At 34.2% G+C, this 24471-nt stretch overlaps 1 protein-coding gene across 7 annotated transcripts in view; it reads left to right on the top strand.

The window, feature by feature from the left end:
• PPHLN1 (periphilin 1) overlaps nt 1–24471 on the top strand; it is a 141920-nt gene that overhangs the window by 76111 nt on the left and 41338 nt on the right. For all 7 annotated transcript variants that reach the window (XM_081248640.1, XM_081248636.1, XM_081248637.1 and 4 more), the window contains 2 exons: nt 3467–3586; nt 18258–18398. In XM_081248640.1, coding sequence (XP_081104766.1) covers nt 3467–3586; nt 18258–18398 — 261 coding nt within the window. The remainder of the gene's footprint in view (nt 1–3466; nt 3587–18257; nt 18399–24471) is intronic.

The raw sequence follows: 24471 nt of genomic DNA, 5'->3' as shown, positions 1-24471 counted from the left end.
ACAGTAACACAATAATAGGAGGGGAGTTTAACACCTCACTTATTACATCAGTGGACAGATCATCTAGACAGAAAATCAATAAGGAGACATAGGCCTTAAATAACACATTAGACTAAATGGACTTAATTAATTTATAGAGAGCATTCTATCCGGAAAGCAGCAGAATGCATATTCTTTTCAAGTGCACGTGGAACTTTCTCCAGGATAGATGACTTGCTAGGCCACAATTTAAGAAAATTGAAATTGTATCAAACATCTTTTCTGACCACAGGGCTATGAGAGTAGAAATCAACTACAAGGGAAAAACCTGCAAAAAACACAAACACATTGGAGGCAAAACAATATGCTGCTAAACAACCAATGGATCACTAAAGAAATCAAAGGAAATAAAAACAGTATTTCAAGGAGATATCTGCATTTTTTTTGTGTGGGGGGGATTGAACCTGGCCCATGGGAGTGAAAGCCTGGAATCCTAACCACTAGGCCACCAGGGAACTCCCCTGCATTTCTGTGTTCATTGCAGCATTAGTCACTATAGCCAAGATGTGGAAACAACCTAACCTGCCCTCAATGAATGGATAAAGAAAATATTGTATACATACACGATGGAATATTATTCGACCATGAAAAAGGTGAACGTCTTACCATTTGTGACAACATGGATGGACCTTGAGGGTATTATGCTAAGTGAAATAAGCCAGACAGAGAAAGACAAGTATTCTATGATCCTGCTGACATGTGGAATCTAAAAAAGTCAAATTCACGGAAAGAAGGGTTGTTACCAGAGTGTGGGGGATGGGAGAAAAGGGGAGATGTTGGTCAAAGATTATAAACTTGAAGCTATAATATGAATAAGTTCTGGATATCTAATATATAGCATAGTTATTATAGTTAATAATACTCTCCTGTATAATTGAAATTTGCTATGAGATCTTTGATGTTCTCACCACAAAAAAGAAATGGTAATTATGTGACATGATGCAGGTGTTAGCTAATGCTAAGGTTGTGATTATTTTGCAATTTTAAAAAAGTGAGTATATATCTCCATTTTATGGAAAAGGCTTAGATGTTAAATAATTTTCTCAAGGACATAGCCAGTCTTCGCTGCATCATTCTTCTCAGTCCTTCCTTCTCAGCATCCGAAAAGGTGCATGGTTCTAATCCTCAAAACTTAAAACTTTGGGGTGTTGCTGGGGTTCTCTTCACCAACCTCACACTCTTTCTCCTTCCATAACTGTTGTTACTTCTGCTCTCGTCTTTCTTCACTTCTTTTTGTTTTCTGTCTTTGGTATGTTTGGCTTTTCTGTAAGAAAAGATATCACCTGGTGGTCTGTGCTGGTGTTCAGTGGGCAGCTGCTTCTCTGCCTCAAATGGAAAAAAGAAAAGGTGTCTTTGTGACAACTTGTGTCTTTGGAGCTTTCCCAGAAGTCTGAAATGCTAGAATGCTGGATTTTGAATAGGAAAGATTGATTGGATTTTTTGGTTCTTTCTTATCATATCAAGGGCGCTTTACCCATCTGAAACACTGGCTTGGTTTTGTTTTTTGTTTTTTTTTTCCCCAGCTAGAAATGAATGAAGAGTAAATAATACTTACCCATCTAAGTCACTATGAATACTTAAACTATGATGTTTGAAATATTTATTTCCCTTGAACTATAATGTGGTGTGAATATGTTATAGCATAGGACTTTGTGGTACGTGATAAAAATATTTTTTAACCATAAAATCCAACCCTAATGGATTTTAGATATTTTCATCTGACAGTTTATTTTAGATGTTTGCATTTTTGTCTTAGAATGGAATTAGAATTTCAGAATTTTAGATCTATAATCATTTTGTATATTGGGAAAGTATAGCTTCCTGTGTCCTCTTCCCAGGGTTACATGCTAGCTTTATTACCTAGATTTCCTGATATGGTGGAGGACTTTTTCTTTTAAACATTATGGTTACTGTCATGTAGGAATAGTGTTTCAGAGTTTATTTTCTGCTGTTAGAAGTCAGTTTCAAATGAGAGTTTTTTAAGTGTACAGAGTTAATGATGGTTGAATAGAAGGATTCAGTTATAAAAGATTTTGCTTCCTTCTTAACTAGAGATAATTTACAATGTTTTGTTTTGTTTTTGCTCTATAACTTTCTCTTCAAAACAGGTACCAAAGAAAAGTGAGGTGTACATTTAAAAAAATATATTTGTGTGTGTTTCTTATTTTTAAAAAAACTTTTTAACCTTATTACTAAGTAATAGTAAAGGTATTGCTCATATCTTTTTAACCTTATGTATGGGTAGGGCTTTGGAGTAAGATATTGAGGCTTACTCAGTGGCCATGGAAACACTCCATGTAGATACACTGTGATTATCTTCCAGTAAATATTATGGATGGCAAACCAGTTTTTTGGTAAATTGAATTGAAGGTGATCAAGGGCCTTACTCATCTAGAAGACCTAGTTTTAAGTTCCAGCTCAGCATTTATTGGTAACTGTGTGCAAATCACTAACCTTTTGACGTTCAGTTTTTTGGTTTATAAGTTGGGGGTGATAAAGTCTAGCCACCTTCATGGAATTCCATTTAATTAAAATAACTTTTTTTGGTTTGCATGTATAAGCGCTTTATAAATGATAGTGTACCATAACATGGGGATTTTTACTGACACTGTCATCCAGAGGAGGTATATTTAGAATCAATGATGTGACTTTATAGAAGTAAGAGATGGAGACAAAATTAAAGTACCAAGCATTATGCTAGATGCTTTCAGGTCTGTTACTTCCCTTGATTCTCACAACTACTTTAAGAGTGAATATAATATTATTAATCCCTGTTTTGTAAATGAGAAAATGAAAGCTCACAGTGTCATAAGCTATGTATATAAAATCATCTACCCTCACTAGTGATGAAACTGCTATTCAAACCCAGCTTTGTCTGTTAACTCCAAATACTATACTTTGTTTAGTATTGTATGTGGTTGGAGAAGGGAAGTAGTGGTAGTATCAAAAAATGAAATTGAAGTGTATACATTTTGTGTAAAGAGTAGGATTTATATAAACTATTACAAAGTATAAAATAGCATATCTGGACTTTTCTGTTTCATTAGTTAGGAATTTACCTTGATGAAATTTTGGCATTAGTTATTTCATGGAGTATAATCAAAGATACAAAGTTGAAATCAGTATAATGTCTTGTATATTCTAAGTACTATTTAGTATATTAGTTGTCAGTGTCTTTTGTTTCGTTCCTTAGATGAATTTCTAAAGCTTTATATAAATGAAAGTAGGAGTCAGATCTAGTCTATATGTCGCCCCAAAATTGCAATTCTGTGTTGAATGTTTTTGAAAAAGCGAAGAATGTACTTGTTCTCTTTATAAATTTGAAGGCTTATATGATTTCATGTGTAAGTGGGGTATACTTCTTGATGTATTTGAAATTTAAAAGCCCTTGAGAACTATAACAGAACCATTCTTTTGTTTTTATTAGGTGTTAGACAAACCCAGTCGGCTAACGGAAAAGGAACTTGCTGAGGCTGCAAGCAAGTGGGCCGCTGAAAAGCTAGAGAAGGCAGATGAAAGTAACTTACCTGAAATTTCTGAGTATGAGGTAAGGCAAAATTTCTTCTTTATGTTTCACATCTGAGAGTTTTGCCTGGATTTTAAATTATTGATGAAAATTTTAGTTAGTTCTAGTGTTTTAAAGTATATTTGGGGAAAATGTCCTCATGGATTATTAAATTTTACCACACACAATAATAGAATGAATATGAATGACTCTGAATTCAGTAATTATACTATGTCTGAATGTCTCTAGTAGTTTAGAAGTGTAAGAATAGTATAAATATGGAGTATAAGGAAAATGCAATATTTATATCCTTCTTTTGTGAGCTTTTAAAAGTATTTCTAGAAATCATGCTAAGCCACTAGCCATAAATCAGTGAATTCAGAACAAAAATCTAATTAAACCTTGGATCTTGGGCTATATTTATATTGCATGTTATACTCTATGCAAATTATCTCATAAATATTCCAAGAAATGCAATTATGCATTGTTCGGTCTACCTGTACTTTTTGATGAGTCTTGAGTACCAAAAAATGAGAACATTTTTGGGTCCACAGAATACTCTTTATAGAATGCTTTCATTAAAATATTTGAAAATGAACTGAAAAATTTCTCTATAACCTGTAATAGAGGGAAATACAGATATTTTGTGGGCCAAGTTAAGCTTCTAGATTCAGAATTTGTTACTAGAGGAATTATTTTGACCTGGCAGAGAATATAAAAATCTCTGTACGATGACAAATTATGTATATTCAGAGGAGATTTCTCACTTCACAGTATATTTTTGGATGCCTTTTAAGGAAGGTCCTTGGATAAAACAGATCAAACATTAGAATTCGATGTACAAATTATATACCTACATACATCTTAATACACTATGAAAAGATCCTTTCCAAAATAACTAATGTACACTGCTCATAGAAAGTACAAACCAGTACAAACTCTATCCGTACTCAGAAATAGAGCCTTTCTTTTTTAAAATGCTGATCTGTCATTTAGCTATCAGTTCTTAAATAGGTCAAGGTTTCCTTGCTACTGTAGCTATAATAATAGATATTTATGCATATTTTCAAGTAAAGATATAAATATATCAAGCTGTTCTTCTTTGGTACCTTTCTAGCACTATTTAAAAGCATGAACAATACAGTAATACATTTAATAGGGTCATTTTGCCTATTTTTCTTAATAATTTAGAATAATGGTTTTTATATTAATAATAGAAATATGTGCTTTAAAATTGCCAATTTGGACAGCTGATAATTTTTCTTAGAGTACTTAAACCAAAAACTTCCAAAAATACTTAATTTTTTGTTTCCTAAATACTATATCTTCAATTAGCAAAGCTTTATTAAGATATATTCATTCTTCCCCCCTCGTCACTTTTGATATCTCTTAATTTAAAAAAAATCTCACTATCCACCTTTTCCAGATTTTAAATATTCTATTTATAGTCTTTTTTCATTGCTTGACTGGATTTTGACTCTGAATAGTCAGTGACATTGGGTCTAGAAAGACTTTTTTTCAGGCTCCTTGTTTTTTCTCTAAAATATGCCGAGAATTTGCTAGGTTTTGAATTAATGAGAAGTCAGTAATCCTAAAAATCTATATGTGGGTCATAGGTCAGACATTTTTGTTGGACCAAAGGCAAGGTGAGAACAAGGTTGAGGTTACTTTAGTATGTTTGTTAGTTGGTGTACATCATTAGTGTTGAACAGCATTATCAATCTCGTAGCATCTAAATGTTCTTCAAGTTACATTGATACTTTTCCATACTGGAGATAAAGCAGTTGAGAAATTCTTAACGATACTCTGTCTTTTGGGCACCGATAGTCACATTTGTTCTTGGATAGTTTTTAAATAGTTGCTCATTTCAGTGATCTATGTTTTATGAGAAATAAGCTTTTTGAGAATTTTGACCTTGGTTCTATAAACTCCTTTCTGATTTGAAAGAATAAGGTGGAAGGAAAAAAGGACTTTGATGCTATGGAAGAGTTTGGCATAGTGCTGTGTGTGTGTGTGTGTGTGTGTGTGTGTGTGTGTTTAAATCTAATTGTGACAGTCTTTATATTAGCTGTTGAATAGAGAGGAGATTAAATATTTAAGTTTCCAGTTTATCTTCTCTTGCTGTCATCAATATAGTTTTAAGCAATTTGGTTGGGAGACCGTGTAGTTTATAGAGAGTCCAGTGAAATTGAAGGTAAATTCAGTGATATGTTTAAATATTCAGGAATATTATAGTTCATTCTTCTGTAACAGTTTGCATACATTTACCTTTTGGACTCTAATAGAGAATTTCCCAAAGTATTTTATAGAATGATAATTCTGAAGGGTCTTAGTGGTCTGAGGAAGAAAAAAAAGATTCTGTTAGCCCCCTTACATTTGGGAAATGCTAGATTTAAAAGAGGTAGGTTGATTTTGGCACTTCAGCACTTTTCAGAGATTTTAATGTGTTAATATGCTCATCAGTGGTCTGTGACAGGAGGATGAATAATAAAGTTTGCATAATTTATCAAATTTTTGGCTTGAATTTTTTTTCACAGTGCAAATTTTAGGATTAGTGTTTTAAGGCATGTATTTTCAGAAAATAATACTTTACTAGCTTTCTCATAGTTTATTTAAATTCACTAAATATTCATTCTGCGTCTGTTTGTGTCAAACAGTGCATTAGAGACACCATCCTAGCTTTCAAAGAGCTTGCAGTCAAGTTTGGTAGAGATATAATTTACTATCTGTAAATATATGGCCATAAGAGTTTTGCTTTTGGCTATCAAAATGAAAAGCAAATTATTCAGAGATTATTAGAATGTCACAGTAGAGCAGGTTGTTGCCTCAACTGCAGAAGAAAATTTTTAAATGTTTCTTATTTAAATGTGAAAATGTGAATTATGTTGTTTCCATGTATCAGGTGTTATTTTCTGCTTACCCTGTCCTTAGTGAAGTATGCCCAACTTCCATGGCCCTCTTTCAAATTCAGATCCATTCAGTGAAATCAATAGTGCTCGAGATAATAAGACTCAATATCTTTCTTGATTCCACTTTTCTTCCTTTCCTGTTGGAAAGTTTTTTGCCAGTATTTCACTGATGACCTTATATTACCTTTATTAAAAATTTCTTTTACTTGTCTAGTTATTTAGATAGATAGATAGATAGATAGATAGATAGAATGTATCTCATGTCTTGTTTTCCCTCCAGCACCTTGGATAATATATATCTAATGAACTAAACTAAATTTAATTACTAATAAGCTGTTTTTTTTCCAGTTTTACTGAAATGTAATTGACATACAGCACTGTATAAGTTTAAGGTGTACAGCATAATGAATTGACCTACATATATTGTGAAATGATTATCAAAGTAAGTTTAGTTAATATCCATTGTCTCATATAAACACCACAAAAAAGAAAAATATTTTTTTCCTTGTGATGAGAACTCTTAGGATTTACTCTCTTGTCAACTTTCAAATACACCATACAGCATTGTTAACTATAAACATCATGTTGTACATTACGTCCTCAGTACTTATTTATCTTATAAGTGGAAGTTTGTACCTTTTGACCACCTTCATCCAATTCCCACCCCACTACTCCCCAGCCCCCACCTCTGGTAACCATGGGTATGATCTCTTTTTCTATGAGTTTTTAAAACAGTTCCATATATAAGTGACATCATACAGTTTTTGTCTCTCTCTATCTGGCTTATATCACTTACCATGATGCCCTCAAGGTCCATCCATGTTGTTGCAAATGGCAGAATTTCTTTCTCTTTTATGGCTGAATAATATTTTATTGTGCATGTAACTTCTTTGTGTATCAGTTGATTGATACTTAGGTTGCTTCTGTATCTTGGCTATTGTAAATTATGCAGCTATTAACATTGGGGTGCATGTATGTTTTCGAGTTAGTGTTTTCATTTTCTTCAAATATATACCCAGATGTGGAATTGCTGGATCATATGGTGGTCCTCTTTTTAATATTTTGAGGAATCTCATACTGTTTTCTGTAGCGGCTGTACCAATTTACAATCCCACCAACAGTGCACAAAGTTTCCCTTTTCTCCACATTCTCCCAGCATTTGTTACACCTTGTCCTTTTGAGGCTGGTCATTCTAAGAGGTGTGAGGTGATATCCCATTGTGGTGTTGATTTGCATTTCCCTAATGATTAGTGATGTTGAGCACCTTTTCATGTACCTGTAGGCCATTCATATATCTTCTATGGAAAAATTTATATTCAGGTCCTTTGCCCATTTTTTAATCGTATTATTTGGTTTTGTGTGGGTTTTTTTTTTTTTTTTGCGGTATGCGGGCCTCTCACTGCTGTGGCCTCTCCCGCTGCGGAGCACAGGCTCTGGACGCGCAGGCTCAGCGGCCATGGCTCACGGGCCCAGCCGCTCTGCGGCATGTGGGATCTTCCCGGACCGGGGCACGAACCCGTGTCCCCTGCATCGGCAGGCGGACTCTCAATCACTGCGCCACCAGGGAAGTCCTGTGTGGGGTTTTTTTGTTTTGTTTTTTGCTATTGAGTTGTATGAGTTCTTTATTTTGGATATTAACTCTTTATCCACATATATGATTTGCAAATATTTTTTTCCCATTCTGTAGTTTGTCTTTCATTTTGTTAATCATTTCTTTTGCTGTGTAGAAGGTTCATAGTTTGATATAGTATCACTTGTTTATTTTTTATTTTGTTGCTTGTGTTTTAGATGTCATATCTAAAAAATCATTGCCTAGACCCATATCAAGGAACTCTCTTTCCTGTTTTCTTGTTGGAGTTTTATGGTTTCCAGTCTTACGTTTAAGTCTTTAGTGCATTTTGAGTTAATTTTTGTGAATAGTGTATGATAGAGCTCTAGTTTCCTTCTTTGACATGTGAATAACCTGATTTCTTCAGCACCACTTATTGAAGAAACTTTCTTTTCTCCATTGAGTATTCTGGCCTCCTCTGTGAAATATTAGTTGGCTATATATGCATGGGTTTATTTCAGGGCTTTCAGTTCTGTTCCATTTGGCCTATGTGTCTCTTTTTATGCTGGTATCATACTGTTTTGATTACTATAGCTAATGAGCTCTTTTATTGTCAATTCAAGTTATTTTTCTCTTCGTTACTTGCCTTTTATTTTCCCAAAACTTATCTACTCTGATGTGTTTATTATGCTCATCAATTTATATTTTTGTATGTAGGTCTAGAATTATGATGAAGCTTGAAGTTCCTATTTTGAGTGTGTTTTAAAACTTTAATAACTTTTTGTTTTGTTTGTTTTGCATTGACCTAACTAAAATGGAATCTAGTGGCAGAATTATTTTGACCGTGGGGTAGTCAGAACACAGTATAAATGATCTTTCTTGACATCATCTGAAACTAACTCTTGTCTATCTAGTGTTGGAAACCTTATACTGATATTGTGATTTATTTCTTAAATTATTTTTTATTGTAGTATAATACATATAACATAAAACTTCCATCTTAACTTTTTTTTTTTTTTACATTTGACATCACTTTTATTGCACAGTGGATAGATAATAAAACAATCATTTTTTAAAAGGATACTTATACCAAACAACCATGGGGATTAGGGGGACATACATTCCCAAATGTAAAGAGGAAAAAGGAGACAGTTAACATGACTTTCCAGAGGCCAGAATGAGCCCCAGAGTTTTGCCACAGTAAGACTAGTGGTACATAGTTTGATATGGTCACATTTAGCCAGTTTATTGGTATAGTGTCAGCAGTTGGGAAAAAAAGAACTATGCAATAGAGACCTTAATGCTCAAAGAACCATTAGATGGCAGTAGGGACACAGGCATTTTTTTTTTTTTTTTAAACAGCAGGTTCTTATTAGTTATCCATTTTATACATATTGGTGTCTACATGTCAATCCCAATCTCCCAATTCATCCCACCATCACAACCCCCACCCCCGCCGCTTTCCCCCTTGATGTCCATACGTTTGTTTTCTACATCTGTGTCTCAATTTCTGCCCTGCAAACCAGTTCATCTGTACCATTTTTCGAGGTTCCATATACGCATTAATATACAATATTTGTTTTTCTCTTTCTGACTTACTTCATCCACGTCTCTACAAATGACCCAATTTCGTTCCTTTCTATGGCTGAGTAATATTCCATTTCATATATGTACCACATCTTCTTTATCCATTCATCTGTCGATGGGCATTTAGGTTGCTTCCATGACCTGGCTATTGTAAATAGTGCTGCAATGAACACTGGGGGTACATGTGTCTTTTTGAATTATGTTTTTTTCTGGGTATATGCCCAGTAGTGGGATTGCTGGGTCATATGGTAATTCTATTTTTAGTTTTTTAAGGAACCGCCATACTGTTCTCCATAGTAGCTGTATCAATTTACATTCCCACCAACAGTGCAAGAGGGTTCCCTTTTCTCCACACGGTCTCCAGCATTTGTTGTTTGTAGATTTTCTGATGATGCCCATTCTAACTGGTGTGAGGTGATACCTCATTGTAGTTTTGATTTGCCTTTCTCTAATAATTAGTGATGTTGAGCAGCTTTTCATGTACTTCTTGGCCATCTGTATGTCTTCTTTGGAGAAATGTCTATTTAGGCCTTCTGCCCATTATTGGATTGGCTTGTTTGTTTTTTTAATATTGAGCTGCATGAGCTGTTTATATATTTTGGAGATTAATCCTATGTCCGTTGATTCGTTTGCAAATACTTTCTCCCATTCTGAGGGTTGTCTTCTCATCTTGTTTATGGTTTCCTTTGCTGTGCAAAAGCTTTGAAGTTTCATTAGGTCCCATTTGTTTATTTTTGTTTTTATTTCCATTACTCTAGGAGGTGGATCAAAAAAGATCTTGCTCTGATTTATGTCAAACAGTGTTATTCCTGTGTTTTCCTCTAAGAGTTTTATAGTGTCCAGTCTTACATTTAGGTCTCTAATCCATTTTGAGTTTATTTTTGTGTATGGTGCTAGGGAGTGTTCTAATTTCATTCTTTTACATGTAGCTGTCCAGCTTTCCCAGCACCACTTACTGAAGAGACTGTCTTTTCTCCATTGTATATCCTTGCCTCCTTTGTCATAGATGAGTTGACCATAGGTGCGTGGGTTTATCTCTGCGCTTTCTATCCTGTTCCATTGATCTATATTTCTGTTTTTGTGCCAGTACCATACTGTCTTGATTACTGTAGCTTTGTAGTATAGTCTGAAGTCATACAAATTTTAAGATTTTTTTGTTCTAATTCTGTAAAATATGCCATTGGTAATTTGATAGGGATTGCATTGAATCTGTAGATTGGGTAGTATAGTCATTTTCACAATATTGATTCTTCCAATCCAAGAACATGGTATATCTCTCCATCTGTTGGTATCATCTTTAAGTTCCTTCATCAGTGTCTTATAGTTTTCTGCATACAGGTCTTTTGTCTCCCTAGGTAGGTTTATTCCTAGGTATTTTAATCTTTTTGTTGCAATGGTAAATGGGAGTGTTTCCTTAATTTCTCTTTCAGATTTTTCATCATTAGTGTATAGGAATGCAAGAGATTTCTCTGCAATAATTTTGTATCCTGCAACTTTACCAAATTCATTGATTAGCTCTAGTAGTTTTCTGGTGGCATCTTTAGGATTCTCTATGTATAGTATCATGTCATCTGCAAACAGTGACAGTTTCACTTCTTCTTTTCCAATTTTGTTTCTTTTTCTTCTCTGATTGCTGTGGCTAGGACTTCCAAAACTATGTGAATAATAGTGGTGAGAGCGGACATCCTTGTCTTGTTCCTGATCTTAGAGGAAATGCTTTCAGTTTTTCACCATTGAGAATGATGTTTGCTGTGGATTTGTCATATGTGGCCTTTACTATGTTGAGGTAGGTTCCCTTTGTGCCCATTTTCTGGAGAGTTTTTATCATAAATGGGTGTTGAATTTTGTCAAAAGCTTTTTCTGTATCTATTGAGATGATCATATGGTTTTTCTCCTTCAGTTTGTTAATATGGTGTATCACATTGATTGCTTTGCCTATATTGAAGAATCCTTGCATCCCTGGGATAAATCCCACTTGATCATGGTGTGTGATCCTTTTAATGTGTTGTTGGATTCTGTTTGCTAGTATTTCGTTGAGGATTTTTGCATCTATATTCATCAGTGATATTGGTCTGTAATTTTCTTTTTTTGTGGTATCTTTGTCTGGTTTTGGCATCAGGGTGATTGTGGCCTCATAGAATGAGTTTGGGAGTGTTCCTTCCTCTGCAAGTTTTTGGAAGAGTTTGAGAAGGATGGGTGTTAGCTCTTCTCTAAACGTTTGATGGAATTCGCCTGTGAAGCCATCTGGTCCTGGACTTTCGTTTGTTGGAAGATTTTTAATCGCAGTTTCAATTTCATTACTTGTGATTGGTCTGTTCACATTTTCTATTTCTTCCTGGTTCAGTCTTGGAAGGTTATACCTTTCTAAAAGTTGGTCCATTTCTTCCAGGTTATCCATTTTATTGGCATAGGGTTGCTTGTAGTAGTCTCTTATGATGCTTTGTATTTCTGCGGTGTCTGTTGTAACTTCTCCTTTTTCATTTCTAATTTTATTGATTTGAGTCCTCTCCCTCTTCTTCTTGATGAGTCTGGCTAATGGTTTATCACTTTTGTTTATCTTCTCAAAGAACCAGCTTTTAGTTTTATTGATCTTTGCTATTGTTTTCTTGGTTTCTATTTCATTTATTTCTGCTCTGATCTTTATGATTTCTTTCCTTCTGGGTTTTGTTTGTTCTTCTTTCTCTAGTTCCTTTAGGTGTAAGTTTAGATTGTTTATTTGAGATTTCTTGTTTCTTGAGGTAGGCTTGTATTGCTATAAACTTCCTTCTTAGAACAGCTTTTGCTGCATCCTGTAGGTTTTGGATTGTCATGTTTTCATTGTCATTTGTCTCTAGGTATTTTTGATTTCCTCTTTGATTTCTTCAGTGATCTCTTGGTTATTTAGTGACGTATTGTTTAGCCTCCTTGTGTTTGTATTTTTTACGTTTTTTTCCCTGTAATTCTAACCTCATAGCGTTGTGGTCAGAAAAGATGCTTGATATGATTTCAGTTTTCTTAAATTTACTGAGGCTTGATTTGTGACCCAAGATGTGATCTATCATGGAGAATGTTCTATGCGCACCTGAGAAGAAAGTGTAATCTGCTGTTTTTGGATGGAATGTCCTATAAATATCAATTAAATCTATCTAGTCTATTGTGTCATTTAAGGCTCATCTTAACCATTTTAAGTGTATAGTTCAGTGGTATTAAATACATTCACATTATTATGCACATCACCACCCTCCATCCCCTTAACTCTTTTCACCTGTAAAACTGAAACTCTATACCAATTAAACAACTCTCCAAAGCAATTTTGTTGTTTATCAGTTTATCACTATCAGTTTATTCTCCCCCTCCCTCAGTCCCTGGCAACCACTATTATGCTTTCTGTCATTATGATTTTGACTACTTTAAGTACTTAAGTGGAATCATATAGTATTTTTGTGTGTGACTGGCTTATTTCATTATGCATAATGTCTTCTAGGTTCATCCATGTAGTAGCATATTATAGAATTTCCTTTTTCTTTTGAAAGGCTGAGTAATATTCCATTGTGTATGTGTGTACTATATATATATATATATTTTTTTTTTTTTTTTTCTTTTTGCGGTATGCGGGCCTCTCACTGTTGTGGCCTCTCCCGTTGCGGAGCACAGGCTCCGGATGCGCAGGCCCAGCGGCCATGGCTCACGGGCCCAGCCGCTCCGCGGCATATGGGATCCTCCCAGACCGGGGCACGAACCCGTATCCCCTGCATCGGCAGGCGGACTCTCAACCACTGCGCCACCAGGGAGGCCCATGTGTGTACTATATTTTGTGTGTGTTTGTGTGTGTGTGTGTGTTTTAAATGCTTTATATTATTTAGAATTCCTGAGTGGATTTTTAAATAGGTTTAAAAGATACTTTAGTGATATTTTGAGAAATTGATTGGGGTTTTCGGATGGGCTAGGAGTACATTGTTTTTTTAAAAAATTTTTTACCGTAAGTCCTTGTTTGTTATCTATTTTAAGTATAGCAGTGTGTGTGTGTACTGCATTTTGTTTTTTGTTCATTGGTATGTTGTGTTTTCATTTTCATTCATCTCTAAGTATTTCTTACTTTCTCTTGTGATTTCTTCTTTGTTTATTTAAAAGTGCATTAATTTCCAGAATTTTGTGAATTTTCCAGATTTTTCTTTTTAAATCTATTGAGACTTAATATGTGCCCCAATACAGGGAAATGTTCTATGTACACTTGAGAAGAATGTGTACTCTGTTGAAGTTTGGTGGATTGTTCTGTATATGTCTGTTAGATCTAGTTAGTGTACTGTGTTGCTTAAGCCCACTATTCCCTTACTTATCTTACTTATTTCCTTACTTATTATTGTGAAACTGTTTATTTCTCTCTTCAATTTTGTCAGTTTTTGTTTCATATATTTTTATAGTTTGTCATTAGGTGTGTAAATGTTTGTAATTGTTATATCTTCTTGCTTTATTGAAACTTTTATTAATACATAATGTCCTTGTCTCTTGTAACCTTTTTTTATTTAAAGTTTATCTGTCTGATATTATTATAGCCACTCTTGCTCTCTTTTGTTTACTATGTGCATGGAATATCTTTTTTCCATCCTTTTTCTTTCCACCTGTTTGTGTCTTTGGGTCTCAAGTGCATCTCTTGTAGATAACATATTGTTGGATCATATGTTTTTATTCATTCTGCCAGTTTCTGTCTTTGGACTGGAGAATTTAAACCATTTACACTTGAAAGTAATTACTGAGGAGGGACTTACTCCTGTCATTGTGCTATTTATTTTCTATATGCCCTGTAGCTTTTTTGTTCCTCATTTCCTGCATTCAGGTCTTCTTTTGTTTTTAGTTGATTTTTTGTAGTGAAATGTTTAAATTTCTATCTTGTTTCCTTTTGTGTATATTTTATAGCTGTTTTCTTTGTGGGTACAATGGAGATGACATTTAACATCCTAAAATTGTAACACTAATTTAAATTTATACCAGCTTACCTGCAATAACATACAAAGCCTGTACACCTTTACAGCTCTGTCTCTACCTCCTCATTTGTTGATATTCCCCAATTACATCATTATACATTGTGTGCCGCCCCAAACCATAAACTAATAATTATTTTAAATGCATTAGCATATTAAATTATCTAGAAAATAAGACTTGGAGTTATAAACCAACATTGCAGTGATACTAGTTTTTACACTAATAATTTTTTTCTTTAAATGTCATAGTCTCCTAAATCATGTTGCAAATAAAAAGTGTAGTTTCCACCTATTTACAGTAATACTAGCTGTTTTAGCTATGCATTTAACTTTATTGAGCTCTTTATTCCTCCATACAGCTTCAAGTTACCATCTAGTGTCCTTTCATTTCACCTTGCAGGGCTCCCTTAAGCATTTCTTACATGACAGATCTAGTATCATGAACTTCCTCAGCTTTTGTTTAACTGGGAATGTCTTAATTTCTCCCTCACTTATGAAGGACAGTTTTGGTGGATATAGCAGTCTTTGTTGGCAGTTTTTTCTTTTAACAGTTTGAACATATCGTCCACTGTCTTCTGGCCTCCAAAGTTTCTGATGAGAAATCTGCTTAATCTTAGTTGAAGACCCCTTGTATTGATGATGATGATTTCTCGCTGCTTTCAAGATTCTCCCTTTGTCTTTATCTTTAAAGTTTGATTATAATGTGTCTTTTGAGCTTCTTTGAGTTCATCTGGGGTTTTTTTGAACTTCTTGGATGTTTATATTCATGTCTTTCATCAGATTTGGGAGTTTTCAGCCATTATTCATTCAAGTATCTTCTCTGCCCCTTTCTCTCTCTCCTCCTTCTGAGATTCCCAGAAGGAGGTATATATTAAGTGTATATTGGTCCACTTAATGGTGCTCCACAGATCCCTTAGGTTCTGTTCACTTTTGTTCAATCTTTTTTCTTTCTGTCCTTCAGATAATAATTTCCTATTTCCTTGTCCTATTTTTCAAGTTCACTGATGCTTTCTTCTGCCTTTGAATCCCTCTAGTGAACTTTTTATTGTAATTATTGGTCTTATTAGCTATGAAATTTCTTTTTGGTTTCCTTTTAGGTTTTTTATTTCTTTATTGATATTTCCATTTTGTTCACACATTGCTTTCTTGGCTTTCCCCACATCTTTCTTTAGTTCTTTGTGCATCTTAGAGACGATTATTTTAAAGTTTTTTCATCCAGTAGATCTGCCATTAGGTCTTTTTCAGGAGCAGTTTCTGTTGATTCATTTTTTTTCTTTGAATGAGCAATACTTTGCCGTTTCTTTGTATGATTTGTGATTTTTTTGTTGAACACTGGGCATTTGAATCTAATAATGTGGTAACTCTGTAAGTCAGATTCCCCCTGTTCCCCTGGGCTTGTTGGGTTTGTTGTTGTTGTTGTTATTGTTATTGTTTTTTATTGTTGGCTGTTTCTGTACTGAGGATCAGTCTGAGGTGTAAACAAAGTCTTCTGTGTTCTTTCTGAGCCTTTCCCTTGTTGCGCCCATTTACTTTCTAACTTCCCCCATGTATACAGTTTTTTTTTTTTTTTAACATTCTTATCTTTAATGTCTGGCTCCCAAAAGAGGAAGATGTGAAAAATGAAGGGGGGAGGGCTCTGGTCCTTTATATCCCCTGGAAGTCACTTCAGTCAGAATAAGAGGGGCTTGCAATAATTGGGGAAGGTATAATAATAATAATGGCTGTTCGCCTGTTTGTCTGCCCCTCTGATCAGAAAAAGCAATCAGTGATCGGAGCACAGTTCCCTGGTATTTGAAGGGTAGGGTACTTTTTTCCCCAGTCTGACTCCCATGAGCAATGTGTAAGCTGCTCTAGGAACATGTACACAGCTTCCTGCCAAGTGGGTATGGGTGGGAGATGGGCAGCTGCTACTGTGCTAAGAGCTGAATTTAACCTCAGTTTTACCACCCATGTCTTCCTCTGAAGGGGTAAGACTTCAACAGATCCAGAGTTCCAAAATAGTTAAATCAGACATTATGCCAGTGTAATTTTTTGGGTAGGTTGGGAGACAGATTGCTAGTGCTTCCTACTCTGCTGTCTTCCCAGAATCCTCTCCCCTTAAATGATTCATATACTTTGAATTTAAATCCCTTAAGGTATATAACTCAGACTTGTAAAAACCAGGTTTTTTAAAAGAGTAGATTTTGCATGCACATGTCAGAAATTCAAAAGGCATTGGAATAGGTACAGTGTCTTCTAAGTTATCCGTATTGAGACAGCCTCTTTTATCATTTTTTCCCCCATAGGTAATATCCTTCCAGAGATAGTGTGTTCATATATATGCATAAAGATATATACACCCATGCTTCCCTCTTCCCTTTTGTTTTTGATACAACTGGCAGTATATTTATGGGGAATGACCTTCAGGACTTGCCAGGAGAAAAATTAGGATACATTATGCAATATATTTAGACTGTTCTTATTCTTTTAAATGATTTCTTAGTATTCCATGGTTCTAGATAGTGCATAATTTATTTGATGGACATTTAGGTTGTTTTCAATCATTTGCCATTAATGGCAGCCATATCTTAGTATTTGTTGCTCATGTGTGTATCTGTAGATTAAGTTCCTACAGGTGAAGGTGCTTGGTGAAAGGGATATGTGGTACATTTTGATAAATATTGCCAAATTACTCTCCAAAGAAGTCATGGCAGTGTACAACACATTAGATGTTGAAATGCCACTGCTCTTACTGGTGAAAAATACCACTAATTAATATATATCTTGTGACTTCTGTAAACCTACTGCTGTTTGCTGCTACTTCAATCACAAAAACCATAAGTTTTTTGATAAACTTGTGATAAGTACAGTTTTCTTATTTCCTCCTTCACCTCCCACCCAACTAAAATATACAGCAGTAAAATATATTAGCTCAAACTTTACTCTTCCCAAGTTACTGCTTACTGCTGGCTCCATGAAGGCAAGAACTTCTGTCTGTTCTGTTCATTGATATATCTAGTGTCACTTGAGCAGTGCTTGGCATTTATCATAGAATAAATTTTTGAGTAAACTAATGCATTGTAGTTAAATAATAGCTTTCCCTCATTTATTTAGTTTTCCTTTTTTCATCAAAAGTATTTTTAGAAAGTAAAATAATCGGCCTTGGGCTTTTTATGGGATCATTTACTCATTAATGAACTATTGCAGTATTGTTGAAGTAATAATTATTGCTGTTTGGAGTTGTTTTCTTTTCAGTTATTTCAGTAAATTCTTAGGTTACAGGAGGCAGGGTATTTTTAACTTCTGAAAGTAGAGTCCTTTTCTGTGTTCCTGTGTAATATATTTGCTTATGTGTGTTCACACTTCTCACTTCCAGTTGGACTTTTTTCTTCTGTGTTTCTTAAATAGATTGCTTAAGGAATAGTTACAGAAAATAGTTACACAAAACCTTCTAGCTCTGTCTTAATATAGTATGAAATATAATTTTGGAATGGAATAAACCTAGAGGCTTTGTCTTACCTAAGATTTAAAAAGTAGCCATCATTTCCTCTTTAATCCTCCTCACATATGTTCATTATGCATAGCAAGATTGAAAGTGTTTCTTTTCTTAAGACAGGTTAAATTAAGCGCTTTCTCTTGAGATAATCTGCCAATTGGTGCTTATATTCAGTCATCTAAAATGCTATATGTCCTTTAAGAAAGTAATAAAAGATTTCTAATTCTTTTTAAAGGCGGGATCCACAGCACCATTGTTCATTGACCAGCCAGAAGAACCTGAGAAAAATGCAACAGATGGCATAGAATTATTCGAAGACAGTCAGCTAACCAGTCGCTCTAAAGCAATAGCCTCAAAAACCAAAGAGATTGAACAGGTAAGAATCCAGTCTGCTTAAAGTACAAAATCTTTTGTTCCTGTCATTTTGTACACAGTAGTTACAGTAAATATTTATTGAATAAATATATTTCATTTTGTCTTTTTCCATTTGTGACCCTGAAATTACAATGTAAAAAATTCTAAAAAGTGTTTGATTTGATTTCACAGTACTTTTGATCAGTTTGGTCCTCCACCCCTGCTCACTTTTTTTCTTTTTTTTTTTAATAAAAAGCAAGCTTCTATTTTAGAGACTATTAATATTCTAGTTAGTGTGGAGTAATTAAAGAACTATTAAACTTAGAGATGGGTTGAAAAATATTAAATATACCAATATGATAGCAAATGTTAGTTTTGAATACTGGGATTACAGATGGTTCTTGATGGTTTTCATTACACTTTTAAGTATTTTTCAAATATTAAAGAAAAGATAAAGGATAGGTATTTAAATCTAATTTTAATGATGTCATTTTGAAAAGTCAGGATCTTGTTTTTAATAGATTGAATAGATTGCTTAAGGAATAGTTATGGGACAAAACCTTCTATCTGTATCTTAATACAGTGTGAAATGTAATGTTGGAATAGAATAAGCCTAGAGGCTTTGTCTTACCTAAGATTTAGAAAGTAACCATAATTTCCTCTTTAATCCTCCTCGCATATGCTCATTATGCATAGAAAAGTTGAAAGTGTTTCAATATGGAAATATTACCTGCTTTATAAGTGAGAACTAAATGAAGTAAATGAAATGTGAAAGGGCTTTATAAAATGTGACATGTTGTACAACTGTTTGTTTTTGATGTTGTTACTCTCTAGTGCCTTGAGTAAATGTCATTATATTGTTATATAATCTTCTAAAAACTATTGGAAATTAAGAACAAAATTAAACCTTTTCTCAAGGTGCTGTCCATTTCCACATCAATTAAAATCTATTTCTCTTGGTTAAGTAGAAGATCTTATTTAAATCCTAGATATGATTGTGCAGCTTATATAGGAAAACGGTGACTGAGGAAATCCGGTTTAATTTGGTGATGTGAAAGGCAGATTGGTGCCTTTCAAGATATCAATTAAATGGGAATAAATAAATGGTTTGCTCACTAGGTGTGTCTTCCAGTACGAATATGAATATCATTGCCCTATATAAAATTACTGTCTTTTTACTCTGACTTATTTTTCTTTGTAGCTTTTTTTTTTCCCCTACCATTTGACATATGTTTGCTTGTCTCCCATATGGAAGCTTCATGAGAGCAAGGACTTTGTTTTGTTTACTGCTTTATCTTCGTTACCCAGAATAGTGATTGACATGTAGTGGGCTCACAAGAAATATGTGTTGTGTGGATAGTCACTGAGTCACTTGAAATCAGAGTGTGTCTTAACCTGACCACTTAACAGAGTGCCTAGGCCCAGCACTTAGTAAAGTGCTTGACAAGTGATTGTTAAGTGAATGAATTATTTAATGTTATTTTTCTTTTTCACCTAAATTGCAGCTCTTTAAAGGAGAGGTTTTCTTAAGAATATAACTGGTAGAAAAACTTGACTGACTCCCCTATTGGGAGGGAGGGTTTTGGGTTGTTATTTATTAATATTTGTACTGTCTCCTCTTGTTATTAGTCATAGTTGATCTATTTGATCTTAAAAAGGTGGGTTACCAGTCAGAGGTAGAGCCTAGCTTAGCACACACATAAAATTATTTAGTATGAAACCAGTGTTTGTATACTTTACAGACACCCATATATGTTTGACCTGTAAGTATGACTGTATCTCTGTTTTCATCTGCCCATTGTTCAAACACATGAAAAATCTGACACTAAAGTATACTGAACAAGGACAGATGAACTAAAGAAAGAAAAATAACTCTAAAAGGTCATTACTGTATTCTGATGTACTAGAGAAGTAAAACCATTATAAAATAGAGAACTTAATGATGTTAAATATTGGAATGTAACTACTGTGCTCTTGCTAGGGTACTTTGGTTTTCATATATTGACAAGAAAATCAAACCAAAATTCCTCAAAATGTCACAAAGCTAGTAAATAATGACATACAATTATTTTATAAATCATGTCTTAATGTTACAGTGATTTTTGAAAATGAAAAAATTAGGTTTAAGGGGATTTCTCTCCAACATTTGCACATTTTATTTTTAGAGATTAAATACCAGATGGATAGGAATATTATAAAGGTTTGAGAAAGCTAGATGGTAGTTATTATACAGCTGTCTAGTAATTTATATTTTTCCATATGCTTGAAATATTGCATGATTTAAAAAATGAACAGTAGCCCCCCCAAAAAGGGCCTGCATAGATGAGGCCAACAAATCAAACTTAGAATAATGTAGGAATGTAAATATTGGTGTTATAGCCAAGTTGCTTTTTCTCCCTGCTATGTCAAGTGCAATATGTTCAGATATCTTATAAATTTCCACATGTAATTTTTTGAGGGTTTATATAAATTAGGTCCTTCAACCCTTGAATCCAAAGAAAGTCATTAACTTGAGGCAGTATTACAATATGTCATAAACTAAATCTTCAGGCCAAAATTTGATTTAATTCAGAGGGCCTACAAATGTGACTTATTCGATGTTTAAGGGCACACATATGGATATAGGTTGTATCAGAATCACTGCAATAAGAGCAGAATCATGTTCTTTGCCATATTATTGCCTTCTCATTCCTGGGCATATAAGAATTCCATAGGGTAGAGATACATGTGCCTTTTGAAAAAGCTGCCAGCTTATAGTCGTATATGGTGGAGAACCACTGGTCTAAAATCCTTGAGCCAGAACACATCAGATTGCATCTCTGAATATTATGTTGTTAGAGATCATTTGAATCATCTCACTTTTATGTAAATATCTTTTAGTGGATACGATTCATTCTCTTGCTATGGCACATTTATCCTCCTTATGCTTTGGATCCTGTGGTGTATCTTTTCCCCCTATTTCCCCAGATTATCCCCTCTTACCCAATGTGGGCCACCTTTTACATTCAAATACTGGAATATATTCCTAGGCTTTCTGGCTTCTGAGCTTAGAGAGGCAAACTTCAGAATTTCTTCTGTCATTATGGTAATTCCTAGAGAGACTTAATCCACAAAAATATAGGTGATGAATTGGGAGATTGGGATTGACATATATACACTAATATGTATAAAATGGATAACTAATAAGAACCTACTGTATAAAAAGTAAATAAAATTCTAAAATTCAAAAAAATATATATAGGTGATTCATATTCTGGTTCAGGTATTTGGCATTAACCCCTTGATCGTGATATATATCCCTCAAGTCCTCACATACCTACTACTACTGAACTATTTGATTTGAAAGTGCATCGTACTCCTTGATATTTTACCAGTGAGGAATCTTGGCTTTTAACAAATTGTTACTTTGAATGAACGACGCAAATTGAAATCCTCCATTATTACATACCCTTCTTCCCTCTATTGTACCTTGAGGGATAAAGCAATATTTACTTTAACTCTTTGGAATTCTCTTATTTAAGATTTGCAAAATCCCTCATACTTTGATAAAATTGTGCTTAAACATAGCCTGTCAGCGAGATCCTCTGTTTTCTTAGGGTCCTGGCATCTAATGATATTTAAGTCTTCTTGTAATTTCCCCACTGGCAAGATCTGGCTTTGATTGTTCTATCTTCCTCTTTCTTCAGATGGAATCAGGTAATATGAGTAGATCTGGGGTACACACACACACACACACACACACATATGTATATGTATACATACACAGACAAAAAATATGCATATGCATGGTTGGCCTAGCAGATCATATGACTAAGAGTGTCAGGGTGGCTAAAATCCTTCTAAAGACACAAGAAGTTGTAGAGAAGCAGGTGCCTAGTGAAGCAACTGTGAGGATAGTTGGTGTGTAACTGAAGTTTATTAGGATCTTTTGCTCTGCCAACTAGTCTTAAAAAAAAGAACCTTTCATCTCTTCACTCTCAAGGCACCGTGCTTATATTGTAATTCTCTGCTTTTGTTGTACATCTGTGGGGCTTTTAAAAAGTAGAGCTTGTTGGATATCTGCCACAAATATTCCGGTAAGTTAGTTATCAGAGCTTCTCAAACTTTAATGTGGGTGTAAATCACTGGGGTATCTTGTTAAAATACAGATTTTGATTCAGTAGATATGGGATAGGGCTTGAGATTGGAATGTCTGACATTCTCCCAGGTGACGCTGATTTTACTAGTCTATGTACCATATTTGGAGTAACAAGGAGTTGGAAGGAGGTGACTGTTTTTTCTTAGGTTCTTCTATACTTTCTAATGTGCTGAAAGGTTGAAAACTATGACCACCTTTTATGTAAATTAAGAGACTTTTGTACTGTTTTTTAGTTGTAGTATAATTAACATGCAATAAAATGCATAGATCTTAAATATTCAGTTGGATAAGTTGTAACAGTTGTAGCACTTTGTAAATATCACCCAAAACAAATATTTATGAAAGTCTTTTCTATTATGTTAAAATACCCTCCAGCCCATCCATTGAAAGCTGTATTTTAAGTGATAAAATACACAAGGATAAAATTCAAAAGGCACAAGAGATTATGCAGAGAAAACAAGTTTCGTTCTCACCTATAATTCTTAGCTGCCCAGTTTCTTTCCCCAGCGTGTAGATATACTGTATATATGGTGTATGTGTATATATGTGTATATATACATATATGTGTGTATACACAGAGTTTATATACAGTATTTATGTATGTGTGTATACATACCTACATACATATACACACACACACATCTGGAGCATGTTTGATTCAGATGAGTGGAGATAAAAGTTGATGTGTGTGTCTCCATGCTTTTTCTTTAAGTACAGTACCATACCCTGTACGCTGTTCAATGTCTTAGTGACCATTCTATATCAGTATATATAACTAGTCCCCTATTAATAGACATTTATAATCCCTTGGGAACCGTGTTTCAAAATATAGGTCCTTTGATTTCTCCACATTAAAAAAATGTATATATATGTATTGTTAAAATAAACAAAACATTACATTTAAAATACACAGTTTGGGGCTGTGGAGTTGCTTTAATACTGTGGGTGTCAAATGCCTGTGTTTATGTTTTGTGAAGTGCTGTTCAGGTTTTAATAACTGCATAGGAGATCACCAGAGTGCCTGTTTACCTCTCATGGTTCTAATGGCATGCCAAGTTTGAGCATAACTGTAATATGTGAGTTTGTAGAGAATCTGAATTTCTTGCTTGTACCAATCTTTATCAGCCTTTCTTAAAAATTATGTTAGTAGATGCAATTAATAAAATCTAAGCCACTCTAATTGCGGGGATGTACCTGATAATATTCTTTAAATGCATTACTCATGATGCTCCTCAAATCGCAGAAAGTCATCATTTGTAAGGGGGAACGTCCATCTCTTCTTTCTTCTTATTTGGTGAGTAATTCAAAAAAGAACAAGTACCACGAAGGCAAATTCATTTTTAAGACCTCCTTGGCTATTTTAGGACACTATCCTAATAACATAAAGCTGTTTTATGAAAAAGCTGATATTTCTACCTGCAAGTTAAGTCTTTCTATTAACAGAATGGTTGATTCCTATATTTATCTGATAATTTATAATTAAAATATAGACAGGAATCATTTTAGATCCAGGGAGGGTGCCAATCTAATGTTCTAAAACAGAGAGACTACTCAGAGACTCTTGATAGGGGGAATTGTGTATTTTTCTTCTTTCCTTCTTTTAACTTCCAAAGACTTAAACTGAATATACATTTGTTTTGGTAAAGACATTATTTTTTATAGTCAATCATAGCTATGTCAGCCTTGTTATATTGAGGAAATTTTATTTCTTAGCCATGTTGGGGCCACTTTCCTTAATCTAGTTAATAAAAATCAAGTTATTTCAGAAATCATTTTGTTGCCTGTCTAGGTCATCAGTCTTATAGGTTAATACAGTTTTGCTGTAAGTCTAGATCAATCTACTTAATATGTGAGTTTTATTTTAATTTGAATTCTACATGTTAACCATTTTGTGACCGTATGGGCTGCTCACTGGCTTTTCTTCGTTTTCTTCCTTAAAATAAAAAAGTTAGGCTGA

This window comes from Mesoplodon bidens (genome assembly GCF_964165515.1).
Source record: "Mesoplodon bidens genome assembly, chromosome: 11".
NCBI lineage: Eukaryota > Metazoa > Chordata > Mammalia > Artiodactyla > Ziphiidae > Mesoplodon > Mesoplodon bidens.
This window is presented reverse-complemented; position numbering and strand designations above follow the sequence as displayed.